The sequence below is a fragment of the Podarcis melisellensis genome (genome assembly GCF_964234715.1).
Source record: "Podarcis melisellensis genome assembly, chromosome: 12".
Lineage (NCBI taxonomy): Eukaryota > Metazoa > Chordata > Lepidosauria > Squamata > Lacertidae > Podarcis > Podarcis melisellensis.
The window spans coordinates 38,591,262-38,612,349 of NC_138544.1; the positions used below are offsets into that span (position 1 = coordinate 38,591,262).

The following is a 21,088-nucleotide window of genomic DNA, read 5'->3' on the forward strand; positions in this document are numbered from 1 at the left end:
TTCCCACCAACTGGTCTAGATAATTCAGCTGGCCAGTCATCACCACCAGGGTAGGAGGCCAGTGAAACAACAGTAACAGAGGCAGAGAAGGCAAGCTGGGCACTGGGAGACAGGTGGGTTAAGATTTGGCATGAGGTATGCAAAAGAGAAAGGGACGCGGGTGGCGCTGTGGGTTAAACCACAGAGCCTAGGACTTGCCAATCAGAAGGTCGGCGGTTCGAATCCCCACGACGGGGTGAGCTCCCGTTGCTCAGTCCCTGCTCCTGCCAACCTAGCAGTTCAAAAGCACATCAAAGTGCAAGTAGATAAATAGGTACCGCTCTGGTGGGAAGGCAGAGTAGCAGAAAAAGAAGCAGGATGGAAATATAGCTTGGGAGCTGAGCAAAAACTGAAGTTCTGACATTAGCGATTTTCCTATAGTGTGGGGAGGGAGCGGTGGGGGGAACAGGGAGAATCCTTTACTACGTAAGCCCCACAGCTGGTAGAAAGTCTTAGCGTTTCCCTGCACAAGCTGGTTACTCAGAGAGGCATTATAAGATGCCTTCCGTCCTGTGACATGTGCTATCTTAACATTTCTCAATGAAAATTTCAAGCAGCAGGAGCAGCGTGGGGACAGAGGAAAAGCCACCTCATTTCCCTTTGAAGTTTATCTGCACTATGGGGGTTTAGGGATTAGCAACGGACTCCAAGAGGGTAGGAAGGATTTAAAGGTCAATTTAATTAGCCCACTCTAATCTCCAATATTTTATACTCTCGTTGGCATATTAATATCATTAAATTATAATTGCTCTTTTCACAAGACTAAAGATTATTTATGCAATCGCGCAATATATTTAATCTACATACTGAGTATGTCAAAAGTGATCCTATAAAGGGAGTTAGAAAAAAATGCAGTAGAGGAAATCTTTTTCTTCAGAGGTGAAGAAATGGACGATAAAGCTGGATATTTTTTTTTTTAAAAAAACTTTTTTAGAAAGGTTAGGGTTAAGTAGAAATGACACGATACATCATTCTGTCTTTAAATTACAAATAATTGCTGGTTTGACTTGTATCTGACAAGAGGTGAGATGCATCCGGGTAAAATCTGGGATAAAATTCTTGGTAGATGCTCTGATCTTACACTGCCATCTTTACAATGGCCCTTTTAAATAACTTCAGTGCACAAAAGTCCTCAAAAGGGAATCTTAAAACAAGTTTTCCATAATGCAAAGGGCTGCTACCTTTCTCTCGGAAAATATGATTATCAAGGAATACTACGAGCACAAAACATGAATCATAGAACTGTGGGTTTATCATCAGAAGGGAGACCAGAGCTTGGTGTTCTCTAGAGCAGAGATGCTGGCGGGCACTATCCCAGGCTACACAATGGATGGAAGATGTCATGGATGGCAACGCATCAATGGGCATTTTGTAATAAAATTGTTTAAAGCCCACATAGTGCCTTTTCTAATCAAAGACACTAAGAGCCCAAAGCACAACATCTCAGGAAGTTTGGTACTAAAATGGAAGATCTCTACTCTGAAATAGAAAATCAAATGGCCTTGCATACAGTGGTACCTCTGGTTATGAACTTACGGTATTTTTGGCTCTATAAGACGCACCAGACCATAAGACGCACCTAGTTTTTGGAGGCAGATAACAAGAAAAAAAATATTCTGAATCCCAGAAGCCAGAACAGCAAGAGGGATTGCTGCGCAGCCAAAGCAGCAATCCCTCTTGCTGTTCTGGCTTCTGGGATAGCTGCGCAGCCTGCATTCGCTCCATAAGACTCACACACATTTCCCCTTACTTTTTAGGAGGGGAAAAGTGAGGGGAAAAGTGAGTCTTATAGAGCAAAAAATACGATAATTCGTTCTGGAGGTCCGTTCTTAACCAGAAACCGTTCTTAATCTGAGGTACCACTTTAGCTAATGGGGCCACTGCTGCTGCTGGCTCACGATTTCTGTTCACATCCTGAGGTAAAGTTCTTAACCCGAGGTACTACTTCCGGGTTAGCCGAGTCTATAACCCACAGTGTTTGTAACCTGAGGTGTTTGTAAAGCGAGGTACCACTGTATTTGAAATATGAAAAATGCTGGACATCATATAAGTATCTGATTTCACAAAGGTAGTATTAAGGTAGAGATAAGCAGTTTGTTCCATTTCTCTTACAAATATGTGGGGAGAAGGTGGCCATCTTAGATTTCTGCTCCCTGAACAAGTTCACTGAGAGTGCAAAACTATTTCAAGTATATAAGTGAACTCTTGATTTTAAGAGATAAAAATATGGTCCCTAGATGAAAATAATAGAACTGCCGTTCACCCTCTTATACCCTGAGAAACCTTTGCTGGTATCTTAATTGAGACAGGAAACTCACAATATGTTTTGTGAAGCAGCTGATTTTTAAAAAACAAACAGATGTTTTGCTGTTTCTTTGTGAGCAAACTGATTAAACCCAGTAAGCCTTTTGCCTGATAAAGGTCAAAGTCATCTGCTAATGACTGTCCTACTTTTGGCAGTGGTCTGACAGCTATTGATTAGGTCTCTCACTGGAGTGAAGAACATTAACAAGCACATTCTAAAAATCAAGACCAATTTAGCCCTCTCCCGTTATATAAACTTTCAATAAACAAAACATTTTGCAGCACCTTCAAAAACTATTCAGGAAGCAATTCTAAGCATGCTGACTTGGAAGAAACACCACTGAGACCAGAACGTCTTGATTTCAAACGAGAGAGTGAGTTTGGGACATTTGTGAATTTGGGCTTAAACTATTTAGAGTAACTGGAGCCAGATGCCCCTGTTCTTATACAGAGATTAAGCACAACAATTCACACAATTTGAACTGCTGGTTAGGAAATAAGACACCAATTCATTTCTTTAAGTGCAGGAGCGATTCCGAAACTTCAGTGCTTGCAAGCGTTCCATAAAATGGATTTCAGATCTGAGTGTAACAGCCGCAACTTACACGCAGTCCTAATTTTGAAAAGTTCATGTTACAAACACATTATGTCTAGCCCCTGGAACAATTTATCAAGGACATCTACTGTAGATTCCAAGCAAAGACATTTGGGGAGAACAGTTGTTTTAATTACACCGACATGCCCTATTAAACAAACCAGGAAGTGTGCCATTTTACCCATGTTCTTCTTGCACAGTGCTCAGCGATAACAGCGATAATAGCTGAGAATGAATTCTGGTTGGCATTTGCAAGCCATATTTTTCAAGTAATTGAAATTAGAGTTACTATAAATTATGGGTGTAGAGAGAAATCCATTTGCCACCAAAGCTCTGTTGTATGACCATCAGCCTTACATGTAGAAGGAGGTCGCAGGTTTAAACTACACACTACACTTGATCTTAGCCCAAAGGCCGAGAAGTGATACACAGGTTTAAAGACTGTTATCTTAGTATGGGGCTGGAAATATCCCTTGTGGCTAAACCACTGGAGAGTCACTGCTAGTCAGCATGGACCACTAGTTTCAACTAGTGGGTTGGGACCCACAAGTGGGTTATGGCCTGAATCCGAGGTGGGTTGCAATGCAACAGGAGCACCACACCATGCAAATATATGGTAAAATATTGAGAAATGGGTCACCAATTGCATGTTTGGGTTAGAGGTGGGGCCCGAGTCTGAAAAGGTTGAAGGAAAGACTAACCTAGATGGACCAATGGCCTGGCTTTCTATGGACCAGTCAGAATGGCCAATGCTGGACCAATAGCTTGGCTCTGGTTAAAAGAAGCTACATATATCCTGGTTAGACAAACAATCTTACTTCCTATCTCTGTAAACCATCTCGGCTGCCTTAACAGAAGCCATCTGTGCACATCATTGGGCTAGAAACAAATCCAGCTTCTCTCCCCCCACCCCAAAATATTGTAATATGTAAAAAAAGTTAACATTCAGTGCTTCAAAAAGAAAGAATGGAGCAAGTTGACTTGCATGCACCTTGGCAAGCACTCCCTTTTTCAATCTGCAATGCTACTATAGCCATACTATATTGTGTGTCAGAATGGCAGTGGTTATCAGAGCACTTCAGCTGACTGTGAAACAAAAGGAAGTGGTAATTTCAGAAGCGGGGGGGGGAGGGGGAGGTGCAAAGCAGAAGTTGCAAGCGTGTGCTTGTGTTTCCCTTCTAGCTGAATAACACATTTCTCAAGACGAAAAGGCTTCTATTTAAGTTGCAGCTGTTAAAATTTTAGCTCGATGTTTTCAGATGAAACGTTCTTTTCCCTATTGAGGAGAATGCCTCTCTGAATGTTACTTGGAACCAGAAATTCCTAATACTGCAACTTGCAACAAAGGAGGGGAACAGCCATTACTTATTAATACAGTGGTATCTCGGGCTACTAACACTTCAGGCTACAGACTCCGCTAACCTGGAAGTAGTACCTCGGGTTAGGACCTTTACCTCAGGATGAGAACAGAAATCGTGCGGTGGTGGAGCAGCGGCAGCAGGAAGCCTTGTTAGCTAAAGTGGTACCTCAGGTTAAAAACAGTTTCAGGTTAAGAACGGACCTCTGGAACGAATTAAGTTCGTAACCAGAGGTACCACTGTGTAAGCAATGCCAATTGCATAGAACCAGGAGGGGCTAGTAATGAACTACTGGTTGGAAAAGGTGTAGGAACATCTTATTGCTTAGCTCTTAAGACAAAATGTACATTAATTATTTAGATTATTTAAATACATGAGTCCCACCCGCTTCGGTCTAAGTTGCCTCGGGGCAACTTTAGCTTGAAGGCCCTTTTTGCAATACTTTAAATTAAAACCCCAACCTCTTAGGCAATTGGAGAAACATCAAATATCAACCCCCTTCATTATTTTAAGGATGACTCATCAGGATCACTGATGGCAGACATGATGGTTAAGTTCCTTATCGTAATATCAGCAGTTGGTCAGTGTTAAAGGATTCAAGTAACCCAGTGATCCCCCACTTATGCTCCCCAAAATCACCTGCTTTGCCACCATGAGAAAAGACTCCTCAGCTACTGCCTTCTCTCATAACTGAGTCTAGACTGTTGCTGAGTCTAGACACACTGCCTTTGGGAGTCAATACCTTGACAAGTTTTGCTGCTGATATATGATTTGGAACTCTCCCAGGCAAAAGCTCACAAAATGGCCACCCCTTCTCCACACATTGATATCCTGCGTCTCAGCCACAATGATTTCTCAATCTAATAAGCATAAGACTTATCAGTAAAAAAACAACCACCCACAAGAAACCAACGGATATGACACAGAAGCATAAACAGCAGTAAGGACCACACCCTCTTGAATGTTAAGGGGGAAAGTGTTTTCCATGGTCCTCTAAAAATAAAGAGGGAGCCTGGCAGATGTTCCGAGGGAGGGAGGTTCCAGGGGCAAGGCGTCAGAAGTGGGTCCTTCCTGCTTCTTGCTGCTACCCCCTTCACCCCAGAAAGCGGGCACCCTGAGCAGGTTCTCCAAAGATGACCTCGGCAATCAAGCAGATCCATATAGGAGCTTATTGTAAGATTCTTCATCGCACTTATTAAACATTAGGGGTTTTTTTTGTTTTTTAGCTTAACCTTGTAGTTTAGCTAAATACATTTTATTTTACTAGCTCTTGGAGTCTTTATCGCTGCAGGTATTTGTACACGGACCATATTAAATGACAGAGAGGAAACAAATGGAAGGAAAGTTAAACAAACTGAAAAGTGTAAAAATATGTCAGCAAGGCAAATCATTTCCACAATGAGGGAAGGAGCATTTGTTACCCACATAGGATTTCAGAATACTTCTGAGGAAGCCCATGCTAAACAAGCTTGTGGAACAAAACAAAAATTTCTGATGATATGAACACAGTGTACCTACTTCCGACGATAAAACTGTGCCGTTAGGACTTTCCTTATATCTCTCTAATAAAGTTTTGCTAAGGTTACACACCAAGGCACAGAAACTGTAGATATTGCTCTTCAGGTCTTCATCCTCATTCCTCCATCAGCTGTTGCCTAAGGTTATCCCTCCTGCCGTGGGGCAAAGTCAGGCCTGCTGATCACCACAGGCATGGAGGGAAGATAAGCAAGAGGTCTGATGGAGGAATAGCAGCTGCAACACAATTTAAATGTACAAGTATCAAGTGTGGATCAGGCAGTCCCAACCACAGGCAGTGATAGAGCACATTCATGAAATAGGGGCACTTAATTACCATCCCAATTCAGGTCTTTGCCTAGACTTTCCCCCTCCTGCTTGCAGGCTGTAAAGCTAGAAATCATCAATATTGTTTATCAAGGTAGAAAGCCTACCTGAAAATCCTGATCATCAATTGCAAACCTCTCTCGCAGATTACGGAAAACCATTGGACAATATTCTTTGAATTTGAAATGGCTTGGCATATTTTCTCTGAAACAGAAGATATTGGGGGGGGGGGGAGAAACTTGCTAAGAATTTATAAAGATAAACCTACAGAAGTAAGCTTTCTCCCCTACAAGACCAAGTACCTTCCAAAACAGCAACAGTTACTATAATACAGAACACTGTAAATTTACATCAAAATGCATTAAACAGAACTGTAACAAACCTCTGAACCGAACATCATATTTTGCTCAAGAACTTAATGTGTTATATTTTGCCCAAGAATTCCCCTAGAAGGTCCAAACTAGCTAGATAAAGTGAGGCCTGTGTCATGTACAATTTAAAAAAAAACACACACCTAGCACAGCAGTGCCCAGGATTTGGTCCATCTAGCCTAATGTTGTCTACTTAGATTGAGATAAGCAATCCAAAGTCTCCAGAAAAGGCCTTTTCCAGCTCAACTAATCCAGTGCCCTCCCAACTCCCATCAGCCCCAGCCAGCATGAAGAATAATCAGGGATCATGGAAGTTGTATTCCATAAACATCAGGAAGGCTGCCAGGAATCAGGAAGGCTGCCAAAAACTGAACTTGCAGTGGCAGTGGGGGGGGGGGGAATTCATAGATCAGTGGCAGAACACATGCTCTGCATACCCCCCCCCAAAAAAAAGTGGTGCCACATCCAATCACTGGTATCTCCTGGTGGAACAAGGAAAAACTCCTTTAAAATCTGGAGAACTGCTGGCAGGCAGTGCAGAACTAGAGAAGCTTAACAACATGGATAGCTCAGTTGGTTACTGCTTGATGCTGATAATGCCAAGGTTGCAAGTTCAATACCCGTAGTCTAAGTGATTAGGATGCTGTTTACTGCACTAACTCTTTTGGCAGCTTCTAGTACTGTCGGTTATAACAGGGAAATGAGGAGGATGCACCTAATGAACGCCTGCAAAATGAAAGTGCATTCTTCTGCTATTTGGGGGCACAAAAGGCCAGAGATGTTTCTGTTAGTATCTCAAAAACACCCATTCCAACCTCTGCAGGGAATCATGAAGGGCCAGCGGGTAAGCTCATATGGAAATCTAGAGTGTTATGATAGCTTTAAGCTCATCTAGCTAGACTTGCATGCCCCTTTAATGAAACCAAGGTCCTAAGGTGCCAGTGCTTACCAGTGCCTCACCATGGTTGGTGACAGGCAAACTGCTTGAAGATTAAATCCAGGCAAGCCTGCATGAGTAGCTGTTGGCAGGCCCTGATATGCAGGAAGGGAAAGGATTTCCACTGACCGCATCAGCTTCCCCTGGTTAAGCAGGTTCTCAGCCTGGGGGCAGAACCTGGATCCATCGGTGAGCCTGCAACTTCAGACAGAGCACCAACCTCATTTGCAGGACTCAGACCTAGCAAAGAGACATTCATGCCTTCATGCCTGGTGAGACAAGTCTAGTGTACTGCACAGTAATGGGGGCTGTTCTTCACAGAAGATGCAGTTCCTCATCTGATGGCATTTCATCAGACACACATTATGCTACTGCTGCAGTTGCCCATTTGCTTACAGAAGAGACCTATGCTAGCCTCGCCTTATAAAACTCTAGAGGCAAATGGGCCCAAACCTGCTCTACTCTTGAATTGCCTTCCTTTAAGCAGGATGTGAAGGAGCAAGAAAGGGTCTTTTCCTCCCTCCTCTGTTCTGTTATTCTGATGCACTGCAGAGCACGTCAGGACTGAAAGAGCAATTATGTTCCTGCCTTCGCCAAGGAGGCTGCAGTTCCCATGGGCCATCGCTTCAGTCCCATCACCCTCTGCAGCGCGTTAAGATGACAACATCTGGAGGGCACCATGTTGGCCATCCCTGCATTAACAAATACCACTTTTTGACATGCAGATGTTCCAGTAAGTTTGTAGTCACAGTTCGACATAAGATACTTACAGAAAACTGTATGCCATATGACAAAAAATGCAGTAGGTCGTGCCTATACTGTCTAAGCTTGTTACAAATGACTGAATCACATAAACCATATTATAAACCAAACTAAAAACAACTAACTGCTTCACTTACTTGTTGAAAAGGTGATTGTCCACTTTTATCTTGGAATATGCTTTGAAGTCATCTGGCATCAACATAACAGGGATCTGAACATGGCTCAGTTCATTGATCTATGTGAGGGGAGGAGAAAATTTGAATTAGCAGATTCGTCGAGGAAAACCAATAGTAGAGCAGGATATAACAAAATAGTTTCAATGGTGGGACCAAGTCTATGAAGTCTATGAAGTCTCCCAGCTCAGATTAGACAGGTAACCTCCTTGTTGAAGTGCAGGTGGGTGACTAAGGCTTGCAGCACACATTTTAAAGTAGTTTTACATTAATTGTTTATTGTCTATGGATTGTTTTTATGCATGTAGCTTAGAATGCAAATGATCGAGCAGCATATTAATGCTTAAAATAAAATGGTAAGCCAGTTGACATTCCTAACCCACGAGATCCTTTATTCCCAAATCCATAGCAGTAGAACCAATTTTATAAGCAGGGCAATTTACAACTGTTGTGTTTAAAAACAGAATGAGGTACTGTTAACAACAGAGTTATTCCTGCAGCTCTGTAACTCCAATTTGGAGATCTAGCACTCCCCCCCCCCCAAGAAACTTTAAAATGATTTCCCTTTTCTGAATAAGCTTTCTTCATATCCCTTTATGTCTGTTCAGCATACCTCCAACTTTTCCTGCTTACTACTAAAGTGACATTTTACATCACATACACAACTGACATTTCCCCCCCCCAGCAGACTCACTCGATTACAGAAGGTATGAATGGCACAGAAGCTTGCCTAACTGCATACAGATAGCTTGGAACTGAACACAATGGAGACAGGCACAGCGAGGCAAGCTTTGAGAAGCCTTTGTTCTCAGGCCTTGCTCAAAATCACATCTTCAATTAAAGTGATGGTCAACAGAAACTGAAGAAGACTCTATTGTTTCAAGGTTTTTGGTGCCTGGCTTTGAAGACTGGGAGGAGCCAGACAAAGCTGAACCATTCTGTGCCATAGTGTAGAACGATGGTTTTGTCTTATCTGCTGAAGTGCAATTTGCATGAAAAACAATGGTTAGTGTGTACTATGTTGCTACAAACCAGAAAGAGTACTTTTATAAGGGATAGGACCCTCCTATATCCTAAGGAAATGGTTTTGAATATGATAATGGTAAATTTTGGTATGTTAGGGAAGAATGCTTTGTTCAGAGGCAAAGCAATTGTTTTGTGTGCTAAAAGCCCAGGATTTTTAATTCAAAGGATCTCAAGGTAGCAGGACTGAGAAATACCTTTGCAAGTGGCCCAACTCTGCCTAAGACAACTTCATTTGTGCAAAAGCCCTGGCCAGACTAACCAATCTGGTAAACATTTTCAGGTCTCCATTGCCCACAAGAACCACAGCGGCATCTGAGGATGATAAGCACCTTGATAAGTCAGAAAAGGGTGAATGTAGTCTGCATGTTTGTGTGTGTGATAAATTAAGAACTGTAACATACCATAATAACTATTAGTGTACAAAATAAGTTCTATGAACTGTATTAAAAAAAATTACAGTTCACATGCTTTGGGATCCCTTTTAGAATCCAAGCTATCTGAAGTGTGCCAAAATGCTAAATCTGTGTTCTTACTTCAATCTAAAATCTTTTCAGACATCCAGATGCAACCACTCTCCAGCTGTTTGAGGATCTAATTTGGGCATACTGTCTGGAAAGTTTTTCCATGTTTAGATAACATATGTCCAGATGTTAAGTAAACCCTGTTTTGTAAAATTCAGAAGATAGCTTCTAGGACGGGAAGACTATAACATCTATTGTTGCCCTAAACCCTTTGTATTAAGCGAATGCACATTGAGCAAAGGAAATCTTATTCCTACCTCAAAGTTGTAAGTCAGAGCAGGCCTAGCAGTTCGTGCAAGACAACGAACAGATCTATAATAGCTATAGTTAATCTGACTGTCCTTCATAGGGAAGTGTAACTCCTCGTTTTTAAAACAAGCAAATCACAGTCTGGTTCCAAGAAGAGCGCATGTGTACATGCGCGCGCGCACACACACACACTGCCTTTGCTTTTCAATACAAGGGGTTGGGAACATTTTAAATTCATGCACAAGCAACAGTTGGGTGTGTGTCACATGACAGTGGTGGATGTCCCCAGAGGCAATTAAGTTGGCAAGGCCAGAGGCAAAAGTGAGGACAGCAACACATGCAATTCTTAACTTTGTACAGTAGGCTACATTCAGGAGACATTACAACCCAGAGGTTTCCACACACCTCTACCACCAATCTCTCCCATCCACCATCTAATGGGTTGGCCACTGCTACATCTGGTGGTCAGCAATTCCATTTCCATATGGCTTAGGCCCAGGCTATCTGAAAGACCATATTCTCCCTTATGAACCTGCACAGGGCCTGAGATCTTTGGGTGAGGCCCTTCTCTCAGTCCCATCACTCTTCTAGGCACATTTGGTAGGGCCTTCTCAGTGGCTGCTCCCAGACTTTGGAATTCCGTTAATGGAGAGGCTAGTCTGGCTTCCTTTTTGTTGTCCTTTTGCCAGCAAGTGAAGATTTGTCGTGCTCTGGCAGGCTTTGGGGAATTGACTGCTTTTAAGGAAAGGGCTTTTAATAGTGCTGTGCTGGTTTTTTTACTGCCTGCATTTCAACAGATTTGTTTTTACATTGTTTTAATTCTATTGTAGTTTAATTACTTTTTAACTATTATCTTTTATACGCTCTTAGCTATCTGTGTTTCAACCCCATATACAATTGTGAATGTAGGGTATAACTCTAAAATACAGAATTTAAACTGACAGATGATTTGTGAAGAAGATCAAAACCTTGGAAGTAAATTCTGCTGAGTTTCACAGGACAATTCAAACCACTGCGAAGTGTGAACGAGCAAGAGTGAAACATGATTGGGGCAAAAATCACATCTGCTTCGTTTCTGCTGCTGTCGCCATGCGGCCAGCAGTTAAGTCAGGGTTTGGCTTTAGTGTCCAGACCTGACCTCGTGGAATCTCACTCCAGACAAACCACAAGTTCACTTGTGGTGGTTCATGTTAACCATGGCTAATACTGAAGCTTCCAAACGCCTCTTCCTGGAGGATAGGGAGAACGGAAGGGTACAAGTTCAAGGCTTGCTGCGGCTTACTCCTGCTTGTAAATGTCATTCTAAATTAGCAGTTAGCCTGTGGCTCTCTGAATGCCATTGGGACACCAGCTCCCATCATCCTTAACCAGCACAGTCAGTGGGCCAGGGTAATAGGAGTTATAGTCTAACACCATCTAGGGCCACAGGTTAGCTATCTTTGGCTGTATATTAACAAAGCTGTGTTAATATGGCTAGAGAGAGCTACAAGACTGGACGCAATCCAGTGCAGTCTCCATTCAGACCCCCCCCCAATGTTCAGAAATGTCTCTGTGGACTAGAATCCTGGGAGGGGGCAGGTGGAGAGAAGGAAGGAAGCAGCCTCTGGTGATGGTGCTTAGGGAAAGCAATGGTTTATAGCTTCCCACAGTGGCAGTCAGCCTGCCTGGAACAAACTACCCACCTGGGTCCTGCCCTCACTGTTTGCAGGAGAAGAAAGCAGCACAGATCCCTGTTGTGTATATTGTGTTTCATAAGCTACCCTGAGGATTTTTTTTTTCAGTTACAAAACAGGGTGAAAATAACCTAAATAGCCATTACAATGGTTTTGTACTAGACCTAGTTAGAAATTGTTGTCAAGCACACAGCGGTTGGCGTTGAACCACAGACTCCATTCCTTGCCGAGAACACAGAGAGAAGCTCTTATGACTATGGGACTTCCCCCAGTTCTATGGACAATAACCGTAGTTTATAACAATATATTGCTCAAGTAACCACTGCTGCCACCATTCCCGCGGATAAAAGGCTTTTCAAAAATTCCCTGTATGTATATTAGTATCCCACTTTTTAAGTCATTCCAATTCAGTAAACTAAGGCTTCATCACTGACCAATTGTGCTTTTAACCAAGAGTTTCAACATGCAATACTTCTAAAGCATCTAGTAAACATTTCCTGCTTTGATGTTTATTAATCCTCCAGGGATCACATTAGCAGTTCCACTGGGGTTCTGCCATAGCATGCAAGAGCAAAAACACAAAAGTTGTTTATTTAAGTGCTCTTAGAAACTAAGAGGTTACATGGTGTCCCATCTCCAACCAAGAATGTCAACATTCTTTTAAACCTTTCATTCTTTCTAACTAGGAGACCAAGATGATTTTTTACTCACAAGTTGAAGAAAGTATACTATGAACAAGGACTAGTAACTAAATGTATTCTTTCCTAGAAGCTCAAGATAAGAAAAAAAGGCTGCAATCCATGTATTATGCTCAAGCCGCCACAAGAAGCAAATGGAACAGATGGTGTCTGTGCCATGGGGAATGTAGCAGAGACTACAATCCTCAAACCACTTATTTCAGAAGCAATCCAACATATACAGTGCAACTAATCTGAATTAAGTGCCTTGAGGATGTGGCAGCTGCAAAATTATTGGCTTTTTCCTTCTTCTTCTTCTTCAACAGAAATGGGAAAAAGACATAAAGAGCAGCAGAAACAAAATCTGCAAAAAGAACATGCACAGAATTTAACGAAATTGTTTTTCTGGATTGATATTTTATCTTCTTGTCAGTTAAATAAACACAATGCTGAGTCTGAAGTATGATGCAGTTAGGCCAAAGTAATGATGAATCCTGTTTGACCTACATGACATGTCTAATTTGAGTATCAGGTCACTCTGCACCACTGACAAGACAAGCCTTTGTCAAACAGCTGTTAAGATCAAAGAACTAGGCTATTACTACTCAGAGTTCATGGAACTGATCCAAATACCATCTGAAGTATACATAGCTAGAAGATGCAACTTTTGAAGTTTGGACTACTCATATTTAAGAAGCTTATTTTACTTCCAATACATTTGTTTTATTACTACTTCACTGACCACAGGAAGGTCACTCCAAGTCCACAGTAGACATGGGATATGAATCCAGGTCTTCCAAATCAAAGAAATAACTATGCATTCCAGGTACCATACTTTTATGTAGAATAGTATTATGTAATCAATGGCCCAACAAATTGCCAATTACAAACAGCCACTGTTGCCAGTCTTGGCAAAAATGGAGGAGGGAATCAGGAAATCCCACTAAACCAGCAAAAAATGTGTCTAGAAGTTCAGCCTAAATAGATATATTCTTTCAAGACTTATCTATTGCTAGATCTCGCCTCTAGTGCTCATACTAGCTAACAAAGGTCTACAATTTCTAGTTGGTCAGGTCAAAGATTGGAGTCAACAGCTCCAACTCTCTTCCAAACAAGCCTCCAACCCCCACAGCCTTTCCTGAGGATAGGGCCCTCAGGTGTGGCAGGGGATGTGCTGGAAAGTGAGTTGCCTTGCAGTGGTAATTGACTGGATAAGAGCCAACAAACTGAAACTCAATCCAGTTAAGACTGAGTCACTGTTAGTGGGTGGTTCCCTATACCAGATGGATGGGAGGTTGCCTGCTCTTGAGAGTTACACTCTCTCTGAAGGGGCTGATACACAGGTTGGGGATACTTCTCAATCAACTGACATTACTTAAGGTTCAGGTGGCCTCGGTGGCACAGAGTGCCTTCTACCAGCTTTGGCTGGTGGCCCAACTGGACAGAGATATCCTAACTTCTGCCACCTATGTTCTGGTAACCTCAAGGTTAGATCATTGCAACATGTTATACGTGAGGCTGCCTCTGAAGACCTTTCAGAAACTTCAGCTGGTGCTGATGACACTAACTATACCAACTGTAGTCATCCACAGAACATTTAAAAATAGTTTAGAACAATTATATATCGTAGAGAGTACAGTGTTTTCATGCTCGCAATGCCCTTACATTAAACAACATTACTGACTATGGAGCCATACTCCCTTTCTCAGTTGTGAGCACAGATCAGTCCAGAAAGATTTCTGGTGGGTACACAGAGAAATCCCTGAAGACCTATATATAGCAGGAATGGCATCCGTGTATGCACTGCTCCATTTGCCAGCACTGTGACAGTACTCCAGCCATCCAGTCACTCATAGTTGTTGAAGACAGCTGGTTAATAACTGCGCAACATCATTTTTTGTCAACGACACACCCTTCATTAAAGAGATTCGAAGTGAAGAATCCACACAGTAATTTGTGCTTCCAGTGCCTTGGGTAGAGGCCAGTTCACATGACTTGTTTAACATATAAAAGTCTCTACAGAACAAATGTATAGTTGTGTGCAACTAGGCTTTAACCCATATAGCTGTAGCATTGCAGAACTCATTGAAGAAGACCATAAAGTAAACATGCCAACTCCATGGTGTCTGTTGTGGTGACAAATTTTTCGCAATCAGCAAGACATACAACTTGCAGTTCTTAGGGTTATATAAAAAGGATGGCAATCAATACACATCCTTTTGGCAAGAATCAGACAGACAAAAATCAAATTCTCCAACAGAAGCTAGAATAAAGAGAACACCAAAAGTGAAACATGTACCGTAGAATCCAACTGAGTGAGGAGAACCTTGTCATCTTCGTAACAGTGCACAAAGGAAACTGCTTAATTTTATCTTCCTCTTTAAGATAAGCATTGGAAAGTTTGCCATCTCTAGACCATAAAAATGCAAACGGATACTTGCAGAACTCCACATTTAAGTACATCACCTAACTTAGCATTCAGGTTGAAAAAGTGAAGGTGATTCTCAAAATTATGATTTCAGAAACTCAGTGTGGCAGAGTGGCTCAACAGTCTTTATATATTCTTGACCCCTGAAGTACACTTGAATTAAATGCTAGCAATAGCAAATGCTGACAGCTGTGAACTAATGAGCCAAGCATGATTCAAACCTCTCCAAGAAACTACACCTCAGAAAACAAGACAGATAGAATGGCATAATAGGAAAGCATAAATCGAATACAGGTTGTTTGCCGGCAATTATGTTGCTTGGAGAGGCCGAGGAGGCAGAACAATTACTAATATTGGAATTTGAACTGAAACCAAAGCTTTGCATATGCTTAGGATTTGTAGCAACAATTGCAACAAACATCCATGTGTTTAGGAAAACATATAGAGAACATGCAGAATAAGTAAAGAAATCATACCAAACTTGGATAAATAAAAATAAGAGCTTCCCCCTCTCCCCTCAACAAAACAGATGAAAGCACCAATAGCAGTATGCATTCCTCTGTAGCTCTCATCAAAAGATTCAGTGCTTCAGATCTTAAACTTGTCGCTGTATACTGGAGCACAAAGCATTGCCAAATGAAAATGAGAGAGTTTATATTCAGTAGGTTTCTCAGTGCTGTTCAGCTCTAACTGCTAGTAAAACAATTTCAATCATCATGCATTTTCTATCACTTCCACATAGGTAAAGGTAAAAGGTAAGGACTCCTGGACAGTTAAGTCCAGCCAAAGGCAACTATGGGGTGCGGCGCTCATCTTTCTTTTCAGGCTGAGGGAGCCAGCGTTCATCCACAGCCAGCTTTTCCGGGTCATGTGGCCAGCATGGCCAAACCCCTTCTGGCGCAACGGAACACCGTGACAGAAACCAGAGCACACGGAAACACCGTTTAGCTTCCCGCCACCTATTTATCTACTCACAATATTATGCTTTCAAACTTCTAGGTTGGCAGAAGCTGGGACAGAGCGACAGGAGCTCACCCCATCACACGGATTCGAACCACTGACCTTTGGATTGGCAAGCCAAAGAGGTTCAGTGGTTTAGACCACAGCGCCACCTGCGTCCCCCCACCACATCCACATAAGATAAAGCATGCATGCAAGTTGGGAATTAATCGCAAGTTTAAAAATACAGTGGTACCTCAGATTACATACGCTTCAGGTTACATACGCTTCAGGTTACAGACCCCGCTAACCCAGAAATAATGCTTCATGTTAAGAACTTTGATTCAGGATGAGAACAGAAATCGTGCTCCGGCGGCACAGCGGCAGCAGGAGGCCCCATTAGCTAAAGTGGTACTTCAGGTTAAGAACAGTTTCAGGTTAAGAACGGACCTCTGGAACGAATTAAGTACTTAACCCGAGGTGCCACTGTATAACTAATGATCGCTAAGGCATGTGTACATATGGCATTTTACATACTAATGAATCTACTTCAATCATGTGCTAGAAATCAGCAGCATTAGCTATTATGACAGCCATTTTTCAGTTCAGATTCCTACTGCCTTACTACTTAGCCACTCTGGGAAGATAAATTTATGCCGAAATTGTAGAATATAAGGGATGGAAAATAAGCTTGATTCTTCAACCTGTAAGATCCTACCTCTGTTAATACTTTTGAAGTTAAGAACCTATTTTGCTGAATTGTATCCTGGCTCTAACCTTGGAATTTTGGTGCATAGTAGCTTTTAGCAGTTTTTGCATATTTTGACCACTCTGATTTGGAATCCAAGTGATGTCATCTTATCTTAGGGGGAATGGATTGTCTTCTAGAAGGCACCTGTAATGCTAACCCAGACTATGGCAAAGAGAAGATTGTAGCTGCTTAGTTCCTCCTGTGTTGCCATTGCTGCACTGAAGTGAAATAAACTGGGGTTTCCTCAGGAACTCGCCCATTCATGCTAAGCCATGGTTTGGCTTAGCTTTACATATGAACCAGCTCATAGTCATGGGGGCTGATTGCTATAACAGTAAACCAACATACAAGGGGTCCCATGTCTCCAAGAGCGCAATTACTGTATTTTTCGCTCTATAGGACGCACTTTTCCCCTTCAAAAATTAAGGGGAAATGTGTGTGCGTCCAATGGAGCAAATGCAGGCTCCTTGGCTTCAGCGATAGCAATGCGAAGCCTCCGAAGTGCAGAGGGAGCGCTCCCTCCGCGCTCCGGAGGCTACGCGTTGCTTTCGCTGAAGCCTGGAGAGCGAGAAGGTCGGTGCGCGAGGTCCCGCTGTGCTCCAAATGCTTCAGGGATAGCCGCTTGAAGCCTTTGGAGCGCAGCGGGACCTCACGGCTATCCTGGCTTCAGCGAAAGGAACCCGAAGCCTTTGGAGTGCAGTGCACGCTCCCGCTGCGCTCCAAAGGCTTCAGGTGGCTATCCCTGAAGCATTTGGAGCACAGCGGGACCTCACGGTGCGCTCCAAAGTCTTCGGGTTCCTTTTGCTCTCCTTTTGCTGAAGCTGGGAGAGCAAGAGACTCCTGGCTTCAGCAGAGAGGGAGAGCTGCGCAGCGCCTCTTCAGCGAAGTGGGAGGAGAAATGGAAGGGGCTCCGTTTCTCCTGCCACTTCGCTGAAGGGGCGCTGAGCAGAGAAGGGGAGAATTTTTTTTGCTTGTTCTCCCCCACTAAAACAAGGTGCGTCCTATGGTCCGGTGCATCCTATAGAGCGAAAAATACGGTAACTTAAAGGCATACTGAGTACTTTCATCTTGCCTGCATTCAATCTGCTCAACTGAAAAGCATTTTGGGGAAGTGACTGCATATTATCTAGCAAGCCATCAGCCCTAATAATTATGCTGCTGACGCTACCATAAACAGTCTTGAGAAGGTTTGCCAAGAAAAAGCAGATGATTCAGTGATGGAATAGGGGTGGGGGGCAATGGAAGACTGCATACCTCTAACCAGAAAGAAAATCATAAAGTGCAAAAAGTATTAACTGTAAAGAAATGAATTAAGTGGGGGGGGGGCTTGCCATATGCTTTAATACCAAGCTAACTTACTCCAGAGTGATGTGCTCTATGGCAACACAAAGACAACCTTTTTATATGTGCTTTGGCACCAGTTCCAACATCAACACTCAACAATGGTGATACAAGATTTACAATAATAAAATCAGCATAGAAACACAACTTGCAGCTCAGCTTAAACAATAACAAATGCACAAATTAATGGCTGCATATGCACTTCATGGTACCTCGAAAACCAATGTCTTACAATGCATGGGCAAAATCTTTGCCCCTCTCAGCTTAGGCTGGGAGGAAACAAAACATGATCTGTGGACTTAGCATTTACACCCAAAACAGAGATAGTGGATTGTTTTGCACCCAACAAACCCTGATCAGTAAGCCAAGAGCAAACATTGGCTAGAGTTCATGGTTTGTTGGGTACAAAACAAAGCCCAATCCTCATTTCGGGTGGAAATGCTAAGCCAGGGGTCACGCTTTGTTTCCTTCCCAATGTGAGTGGGGAGGAGCAAAAGAGCCCCTTTAGACACACACATAGTAAACAGCTAACAAAAGGTTTACTGTGGTGTGTCAATGGTGCCACTGTCCCTGACAGTGACGGGATGGTCTTTGGATTTTCTTTGGCCATCAAAAGGTGCATTACATGCTTATATTGGCAAATCTATAGCTTGCGTCTCGATATAAGTCAAACGTCAAGTCTTACTTGTAATCAACATATTTTAGGAGTATCCACACAGTATCAAGAGTGCCACCAAGAGAATGCTCAGATCAAGCCAGCCTGAGGCTAATTATACAGATTCCGCTTCTGAGATGGTTGTACTTACAGTTCCAGAAAACACCACAAAACCCTGAACAGGTTCTATTTACAACTGAAGTTACAGGAACTAGCACACACTTATATGCCCATTGATTTTAATTCCAGTTGTGCAAACTATTCTATTCTAACCTTAATAGAAAATAAGGTTTACATACATGAATTCAATCTCTTGACCATGGGATTTCAGCAGATACAAGTGAGATCTGCAACCAAATTCTGCACAGTCCATCACTGGCATTCAGAATTCCAACCACTGCATTCCATCCTCCCCCACCCCCACTGGAGTTTGTCAACATTCTATGCTCACTGAGCATGCTCAGTCTGCACTGGGCTATTCTGGACATTCTCCTTAGGGCTTTTCTAAAGATGCACTTCTGAAAACTTTGAAGTTCCCGAGACTGCTAATACCTCCCTCTTGTTGCTTGGGTAGTGCCACTTTGCCTGCATGAGCACTAGAACTCACAGTTTGAACAATGAAGTTGCAATTACATAGTAGGTTTCCAGTATTTTAGAGTTTTACAAACTAAAAGCCTTCGGCAAGATTCTTCTTCCCTTTTGCCAATGCCTTCAACTATGTTAGGATTTACTGTCTAACCCTATGCCCAGCTGGGGTTTTGCAACTTAAGTAACTCTGCCTGCTTTGGTGTAATTAATACAGTGTTTCATTTCCTCACACTGGCTTCCCCAAGAGAAGTACCATATTTTTCCGTGTATAAGATTATGCTTTTTGCTAAAAAAAAATTAGGCAAAAATTGGGTGTCGTCTTATACACTCATAGTGAATGCAGAGGGGGAACGTGCGATTAATGGCCTGCTGGCGATTGGTGGCTGTGGCAAGTGGACGGGTGGTGGCAAACTGGCAGACAATTGGCTGCGGCGAGGTGTGCAATCAGCAGTGGTGGGCAGGCGGGTGAGCAATTGGCAGAAGTGACCTCCCCACCCCACCCCAAAAAGCTAAACAACTTACTTTCTTAATTTTAGGTTAAAAAAAGGGGGGTCGTCTTAAACAAGGGGGTGTCTTATACAGTGGTACCTCGGGTTAAGTACTTAATTCGTTCCGGAGGTCCGTTCTTAACCTGAAACTGTTCTTAACCTGAAGCACCACTTTAGCTAATGGGGACTCCTGCTGCCGCCGTGCCGCCGTAGCAGGATTTCTGTTCTCATCCTGAAGCAAAGTTCTTAAGCTGAAGCACTATTTCTGAGTTAGCGGAGTCTGTAACCTGAAGCGTATGTAACCCGAGGTACCACTGTACATGGAAAAATATGGTATTCAAAGAAAAATCCTCACAAAACATCCTCCAACAGTAACAGGGTTACTAGACATCAGCTCAGTGTTTTTTCAAAGTCTGCTAATACTGGGTTGGGGAGGGCAAAAAGTAAAGATTCACACAGAAGCGGGGCCAAGTTAACCATCAGCTCTGCAGGTGAAAGTTCAGAACACCTTGAATAGAGTGGTGCAACTACATCCTAAAGCTGCCAAGCATATATGGCATGAGGCATTATCACCTGCGCTAAAAGAAGAGCAAGGCATCAGACTATCTAAAGCCATACAGAGCAGCATCATTAGAAGAGAACAAACAGCTGTTTTCTATCAGGTTGGAAGATAGAAAGTAAGTTATCCCAGAGATCCAATATGGACAACCCTCTCTTATCTTTTAGGGAGTTGGACAACGTAGGAAGGCAGGCACCACAGGGCTCATGATCTTATCTTTGCACTACCATCCCTCCAAGATGCCCTGTATCCATTTGGACTCATTCTATATTTAAAGAATCACTGCCATGCACAAATATTTTAAGAATTTGTGTTATTCTCCTATAAGGTCAAACATCTTGCAAGTTCCTTTACTTAGTAAGAAGAGTGGATCTGGTTCTTGTAAATGAGTCACATTTTAGAAAGAGAGAGATAGTCTGATCTGCCTACTTAAGATGTCCTATGGGTTTGCAGATGCTACCACAGTAACTATAGCAACTGCTGGTTTGAATAGTTTGTGTTAAATGTTTAAAGTGCAATCTTTCAACTTTTTCCATCATGTTATCTGCTCTAAGTATAAAATGCATAAACTTTAGTGCTGTAGCTTTCCCTCAAACATGAAGCCCATTTATGTAATGCCAAGCCATCTTAATCAAGCAGGTGGTTTCCACTCAACAAAGATTGGCCTTTGTACCAGAGGGCTGGAAAACAGCAAATGTGACACTAGTTTTTAAAGATTAGGGGACCAGAATCCAGGAAGGTGCAGGTCAATTTGCTTAATATCTGTTTCGGGTAGATTGGGGAATATGTTAAAGATAACATGAATTGTGATA

General features: G+C 42.5%; 1 protein-coding gene across 3 annotated transcripts in view; it reads right to left on the reverse strand.

The window, feature by feature from the left end:
* PIP4K2A (phosphatidylinositol-5-phosphate 4-kinase type 2 alpha) overlaps nucleotides 1–21,088 on the reverse strand; it is a 190,482-nt gene that overhangs the window by 39,111 nt on the left and 130,283 nt on the right. For all 3 annotated transcript variants that reach the window (XM_081882620.1, XM_081882619.1, XM_081882618.1), the window contains 2 exons: nucleotides 8,346–8,443; nucleotides 6,246–6,342 (listed from right to left, as the gene is read on the reverse strand). In XM_081882620.1, coding sequence (XP_081738746.1) covers nucleotides 6,246–6,342; nucleotides 8,346–8,410 — 162 coding nt within the window. In that variant the 5' untranslated portion in view covers nucleotides 8,411–8,443. The remainder of the gene's footprint in view (nucleotides 1–6,245; nucleotides 6,343–8,345; nucleotides 8,444–21,088) is intronic.